This window comes from Chiloscyllium plagiosum, chromosome 23 (genome assembly GCF_004010195.1).
Source record: "Chiloscyllium plagiosum isolate BGI_BamShark_2017 chromosome 23, ASM401019v2, whole genome shotgun sequence".
Taxonomy (NCBI): Eukaryota; Metazoa; Chordata; class Chondrichthyes; order Orectolobiformes; family Hemiscylliidae; genus Chiloscyllium; species Chiloscyllium plagiosum.
The window spans coordinates 9814694-9821957 of NC_057732.1; the positions used below are offsets into that span (position 1 = coordinate 9814694).

The window sequence follows — 7264 nt, forward strand, 5'->3', positions numbered from 1 at the left end:
CCTGTTAGGACTCTATACTATTCTCTAGTTTCTCTGTTTCCGTATGGATGCTTTCAATATAAATTTCCATTCTCCTCGACTGAGAATTCCTGACCACTCTGGTTAACAGAGACTTTCATTATGATCATTCTATTTCATGCACTTCTACCCTTGGTCCTATTCTTCCCTGCCAGGCACAGAATGGGGTTCTCCTTGTTCAAACCTTCAACTACCTCCATATATAGACTATCCATTGTCATTTCTGTTACTTTGATACATCTTCCCCTCCCCCTAATTTCCTGCCCTCCAGTGCATCTCCTCCACTTCCCGTACCTCTGCCCTTGAACTCCACCCCTCCAACCACAACAAGAACAGAATCTCCCTGGACCTCCCCTTCCACTCCACTAATTTACAGATACAGTGCATTATCCTCCACCATTTCTGCCACCTACAATCAGACCCCACCACTTGAGACATATTTCCCTCCCAATTCCTATCTGCATTCCATGGAGATCATTCCCCCACGACTCCATCATTTGGTCCATACACCCTCACCAACTCACCCTCCAGTCCCAGCACCTTCCATTGCCATCACAAGAGGTGTTAAACCTGCACCCACACCTCCGTTCAAGGCTGCAAAGGATCCTTCCAAATCCGGCACAGATTTTCCTGCACATCCAAAAACCTCATCTACTGTATCTGTTGCCCTCAATGTGGTCCCCTCTACATGGGGGAGACAGGACGCCAACTCACAGAACGTTTCAGGGAACATCTCTGGGACACACGCACCCAACAACCCCACTGCCCTGTGGCCGACCACTTCAATTTCCCCCTCAGCCAAGGATATGCAAGTCCTGGACCACCAAATCCAAGCCACCCGATGCCTGGAGGAAAAACACCTCATCTTCCTCCTTGGGACCCTCCAACCACACAACATCAACGTTGACTTCACCAGTTTCCTCATGACCCCTCCCTTCACCCTCATCCCAGATCCAACCCTCCAACTCAGCACTGCCCTTTTGATCTGTCCTACTTGTCCATCTTCCTTTCCACCTATCTTCTCCATCCTCCTCTCTGGCCTATCACTATCACCCCCTGCCTGCATCTTCCCAGCTACGTTCCCCCCAACATCTATTTATCTCTCAGCAACCACCCCAACACTCTTGATGAAGGGCTTATGCCTAAAACGTTGACTCTCCTGCTGCCTGACCTGCTGAGCCTTTCCAGCACCACACTTTTCGACTCTGCACTCCGCAGCAATTTTCCACACAAGGACAGGAGATGCAACATCTGTTCTCTTCCCTCATTACTCACCATCCAAGTCCAAACACTGCTTCCATATAAAAACACAATTAACTTGTAATTCTTGTAATTTAATATGATGTGTTCATTATTCACAATGAGGTCTCCTCAAATACAGACTCAGCTGATGGTGACTTTGTGAAACATCTCCATTCAGTCCATAAGCATGAACCTGGAATTTCCAATCAGTTGTCATTTTAATTCTCTTTTTTTTATATACATACATTGATGAAATGTGGTGTCACTGGCTGTGCCAACATTTAATGCCCATCCCTAGATGCCCTTGAGAAGGTAGTGGTGAGCTGCCTTCTTGAACCACTGTAGCTCATTTGGTGTAAATAGATCCACAATGTCACTCAGGAGGGAGTTCCAGGATCATTACTCAGTGACCTAAAAGGAAAGGCAATATATTTCTATATCAGGATGGTGTGTAGTTTGGAGGGGAACTTGCGACTGGTGGTGTTCCCATATGTATCTGCTGTCTTTCATCTGTGAAATGATAGAGGTTGTGGTTTGGAAGGTGTTGTAAGTAACACTGGACAATTTCTGCAATGCATCTTGTAGATGGTGCCCATTGTTGCTACTCAGCCTAACGGAGGAGAAAGTGAATGCTTGTGCAAGTGGTGCCAATCAAGTGGCAACTTTGTCTTGTAGATGATGAACAAGCTTTAGGAATTCAGGTGTTGAGCTACTTGCTGCAGAATTGCTAGCTACTGACCTGCCCTTGTAGCCACAGTACTTAAATGATGAGTCCAGATCAGTTTCTGATCAGTGTTGAATCCCAGGATGTTGACAGTCAAGGATTTGTTAATGGTAATGTTACTGAATGTCAAGGGGCAATAGTTAGATTCTCTCTTGTTGGAAATGGCTAGCACAAAATAACTTTGGAAATGTGAAACAAACACAGAATGCTGGAGAAACTCAGCAAGTCTGGCAGCATCTGTGGAGAGAAATACTGTTAGCATTTTGAGTCTGCTAAGAGTTCTGAAGAAGAGTCGTATTAGACCTGAAATTCTAACTCTAGTTCTCTCTACTGATGCTGCTAGACCTACTGAGTATCTCCAGCATTTACTGTGATTGTCTAGGTCTTGCTACAAGTGAACATGGAATACTCCAGTACCTGAACATGGCACAACCCAGCAGCAATTTTAGACTTCATGATAGAGGGATGGTCATTGATTAAGCAGCTGGAAAACTGACCTCCGAACAACCTTTCCATCCCTATTTCCTGCAGCATTCTAATGATGTGTTAGCTCAATGAACACTACCTCATCTTTTAACAGCGCACTTTACAGTCCTCTGGACACAACATCAATTCAACAACTGCAGATTAATCTCGACTGATTTTGCTTCCTTTCTCTTTGCAAGGTTTGGATTTTTTCTCTTGTTCCTTATGTTTACTTTGAGATAGCTGTTACCCTGAATCCTGCCACTCATGCCACCTCTACTTACATCTTTTGATTCTTTACTTGTCCTATTACCATTTCCTATGGCCATACACCATGAGTGTTTATTTTCAATCTCTTGGCATTCACTTCATTACAGACTTTACGTTTTGCTCTTTTACCATCTTGCCCCATCCTCCCATACCCTCACCCTATTCATTTCCTTCAAAATCTTCTCATTTTTCCCCATTTCTGATGAAAGATCACAGATGTGAAATGACATCTTCGCTTTTCTCATTTTACCCATGCTGACAGACCTGCTGAGTACTTCTGCTTATATGATATTATTCCTTTTGTTCAGGAAGTACAGTCTTTCAATTATGACTGATTAAAATTCCACTGCCATTTTTACCCCCCGAGTAATTTTTCCTAGAAGTAAGAAAAAATGCAATAAGGGGAAACATTCTTTGGGGACAACCAAACAACTTCATTTTTAGTAACAAATTTTCAATTGTTGATTGTTAGGTAACAATGTAACTACAACTTCTAACAGGGTGCACTTAGTTTGTGTTTAATTCCTACATGTCAACCTTGTCCAAACCTCATTGTCTTAAAGTTGTTGAACCAATTTCTTCAACTATTGCAGACCATCTGGTGCAGATACACTCACGGTGCGGTCAGGAAGGACCTGTTTCATTTCTTTTGGCCTTTTCTTACATGGTTTTTGTACAATCAAGTTGCTTGTTAGGCCATTTTAGAGGCATGTCAGGAGAGAACCATAATGCTGTGCATCTGGAGTTACATGTAGGCCAGATCATATAAAGAGGGCAGATTTACATCCCTAAAAAGTGTATTAATGAACCAGATCAATTTCATAACAATTCGATAATTCCACAGTCACTATTACCGAGATTAACTTTGATTCCAGATTAATTACCAAAATTCAGAGTTACTAATCCTTATTTCATATGCATAACAAATTATAAACTGATGTGAAGTGCTTAATTAAAATAAATCATCAATTTTGTTTCACAGTTTTCAAAACTGATTCCTTTTAAGTTCAAAAAAGTATGAAGAAAGTATTTCTGTTATAAGGGTGTCTGATTGTTGCACAGGTCAAGCTGCCATTTAAAAAAAACATTGTGAATAGTCCTCTCTAGGCAAAGCGATTCAGTCTCTTTGGAAATGACTAAGTGATGAGATGCATTTGTGGAATTGCACAACCAGAGGTTCCGAACCATGCCAGAAGATTAAATGTTAATAAAAATAAGATGTCCATGGGAAAAATGTAGTGACTTGCTGGTGAGAAACTAGACCTGAAATAATCTCCACAATTAAAAACAATTTATGGATTCAATATGAATCACTAAGTGCATTGGCGATGTGACTAATGCAATTAGTAGATGACACATCCATGACACATCTAAGTGGATACCCAAAACCAAGTTTACATCACTGACCTTTTCTGACTACACCAAAACTCATATGAATCATTTCAATGTTTTAAAATATTGCAGTGATCATTCAGACAGAATAAATACAAGTCACTTTTTCTTGACTCAGCTGAATGTCCGGCACATATGGAAACCGATCATCACTTTCAAAAGTCTTTCAAACAAAGTACTGAAACTTCACAGGCAGAGTTTACGTTCTTCAAATACGCCTGCCCATTTCTTTTTCAAGAGAAGTTCGGCAATGATTGGCACAAGCAAAATTTAGAAATTCCCATACATGGGGTAATAGTCTGAAGTTCTAACATTTTCTTATACAGAGCAGAGATAAAACTTCCTGTTACTTGGCCATGCATAGTCGGTCTACCCATTAGGACATTGGCATGTACTTGGAGGAATTCCAGCTGCCAGTGGCAAGCTCCTTACTCCCACCACTGCACCCACAAAGTATAACATTAAGTCAAACTGATTGGTCAGACAACAATAACAGTAGACTGTGAATTAACTGGTACATGAATCAGATGACAGACTTTGCCACAAAGGATTTATTCATCCATAATTATCATCGTAAAGCTGGTCACCTTGAAGTGCCTACGCCGAAAGGCGACATACAGTCACAGAGATGTACAGTACAGAAACAGACCTTTTGGTCCAACTCGTCCATGCTGACCAGATATCCTAACCTAATCTTGCCCATTTGCTAGCACTTGGCCCATATCCCTCTCAACCCTTCCTATTCATCGACCTGTCCAGATGCCTTTTAAATGCTGCAATAGTACCGGCCTCCTCCACTTCCGCTGGCAGTTTAGCCCATACACTCTCAACCCTCTGCGTGAAAAAATTGCCCCTTAGGTCCCTTTTATATCATTCCCCTCTCACCATATGTTCATCATATCTTTGCCATTCATTTCCAAAGACAATGGTTACTAGTTGGCTAAGTCCAATAATTATATTTGACTTTTCTCAGCCATTTTACTGTGTGGATATTTTAAGATCTAATGGACATGTGAGAGAAATAAAGAAACATTCTGCCCTAATTGTTTGATTCTGACCAGAACTAATATATCGATTCAAATGACTAGCCAATAAATGTGAGGGCTTCTAGATCCCTCTTTCATACACAGAAGTTAAAATTAAGAATTAATATTTCATACAAACTAATTGGTTTTTAAAAAAATAGGTCTGCAATTCAGGGCAGGGCAGGGCAACATCACCAGAATATTCATTCTCCACTTCTCCCTTCAATTCCAAAAATCATTTATTCAATTGAACCTACTGAACTTACTGAATATTTGTCTCCAGAATGAAGTGGCTTTATCTGGTTCTTTTCTCTTGATAGACCTTTTGCTGGTGATTGATCTTGCAGACTTATCAAATTTAATCCTTTCCTTTTATCTCTTAGAGAAGCTTGCTGATGGCGTTTTATCCTTTCAAGTTGTTCCTCAACGCTCATTCGAGGTCGTGGACCTTCTGCCAGGAAAAGCTGCTCAACTGCACTCCTGGGTCTTTCCTGCTAGAATGACATTTAATCACATTTAACAAATATGCTGTTCTATTTAGGGGCAAAAAAAGACGCAATGCCTGATTGTTTGTGGTCGAGCAAGTGGCTGCTTGATTTTGTTCTCAAATTAGCATGCTCTGTTGCCATTCCAGCCTTTCAGTACTGATGCATTCTAGGTTTTTCATTCCCGGCAGAAATATTGTTTATGCATAAGCACTAATTGGTCAATCACTCAGGAATTTCCATAAGTAACAGTGTGAACAAAGTGGAATAAAGTTTCCAAGTTTTAATAAAGGAAAGAAAAGGAGTTTATTTCCTGGAGATTTGGAACATGAAAGAGTCATATTAGAATGAAGAAGAGATAATAACAAAATGTGATTTGTGTATTTGGATTTCCTCTTTCAAGTTAATGTTGGAGTTTGCATGAAAACTGTTCAGAATTGTGAATAACTAATGGATAAAAATACATAAATCACATTATTATCAGTATAGATTGTGAAGAACTTGAATAATTCAATTTTCAGTGCTTCTCTAAATAAAACAATCTGCAGGTTACACAGAAGTTTGGACTGATGCACTTTAATTAACAATATTTTTGCAAGTAAGTCCTTATACATACCACGTTAGGTATAATACCATCCATTTTCCGATGCTTTCTTAAAGTAACATAAGAAGCAATTGTAGAAGATTCAGGCATCGGTGATTTGCTTCGAGGAGGAACTATACCAACTGGAAAAGACAAACCTGCAAACATGGAAGTTTAGTTAAATAAATAGCTTTAAAATATCTTTGTTGCCCATCTCATGCAATACACTGAACATGAATGTCAATATGAGCAAGTTTATTTTTACATAGCTGCAGGCAGAAACCAATAAACACCAAAAGAGCAACAGTTCAAAATAGGAAGAAAAATATTTTGCCTATTCCATTCTGATTCTTCAAATTATTAGTTGTTAGAGGTGCTTTAATATCAAAACACAACTGTAACTGTTACATACTGGATCAAAGATAGAAACACAATTTTGATTCATGTTGAGCCTGATCGTGCATTGCCATTCCACATATATTTTAGCTATGACATTACAAAGTATCTTTGTTACATAAAGTTACTATTATAACTAAGGTTAGAGGCATGAAGGATTCCTTTCTTAATCCAACTCCTCCAGTGGCCATATGGTTTGAATTTAAAAGAGATGGTTACATAGCCAATTACATAAGTATCCCCATTAAGTTCACTGTCAGAAACGAGTTAGAACATAGAACAGTACAGCACAGAACAGGCCCTTCAGCCCACGATGTTGTGCCGACCATTGATCCTCATGTGAGGTAAACCTAATGTACAAACTCTCAAATTTCTGTGACCATATACATGTCCAGCAGTCTCTTAAATATCCCCAATGACCTCACTTCCACAACTGCTGCTGGCAATGCATTCCATGCTCTCACAACTCTCTGCGCAAAGAACCCGCCTCTGACATCCCCTCTATACTTTCCACCAAACAGCTTAAAACTATGACCCCTCGTGTTAACAATTTCTGCCCTGGGAAAAAGTCTCTGGCTATCAACTCTATCTATGCCTCTCATTATCTTGTACACCTCAATTAGGTCCCCTCTCTTCCTTCTTTTTTCCAATGAAAAAAGTCCGA

At 40.0% G+C, this 7264-nt stretch overlaps 1 protein-coding gene across 14 annotated transcripts in view; it reads right to left on the reverse strand.

Annotated features, from left to right (window-relative positions):
• Window positions 1-7264, reverse strand: part of plekha5 (pleckstrin homology domain containing, family A member 5) — a 344620-nt gene that overhangs the window by 21690 nt on the left and 315666 nt on the right. For 9 of the 14 annotated variants that reach the window (XM_043713467.1, XM_043713471.1, XM_043713468.1 and 6 more), the window contains 2 exons: window positions 6238-6362; window positions 5403-5630 (listed from right to left, as the gene is read on the reverse strand). In XM_043713467.1, the coding sequence (XP_043569402.1) occupies window positions 5403-5630; window positions 6238-6362 (353 nt within the window). The remainder of the gene's footprint in view (window positions 1-5402; window positions 5631-6237; window positions 6363-7264) is intronic. The other 5 variants (XM_043713466.1, XM_043713473.1, XM_043713475.1 and 2 more) reach the window with 1 other exon arrangement.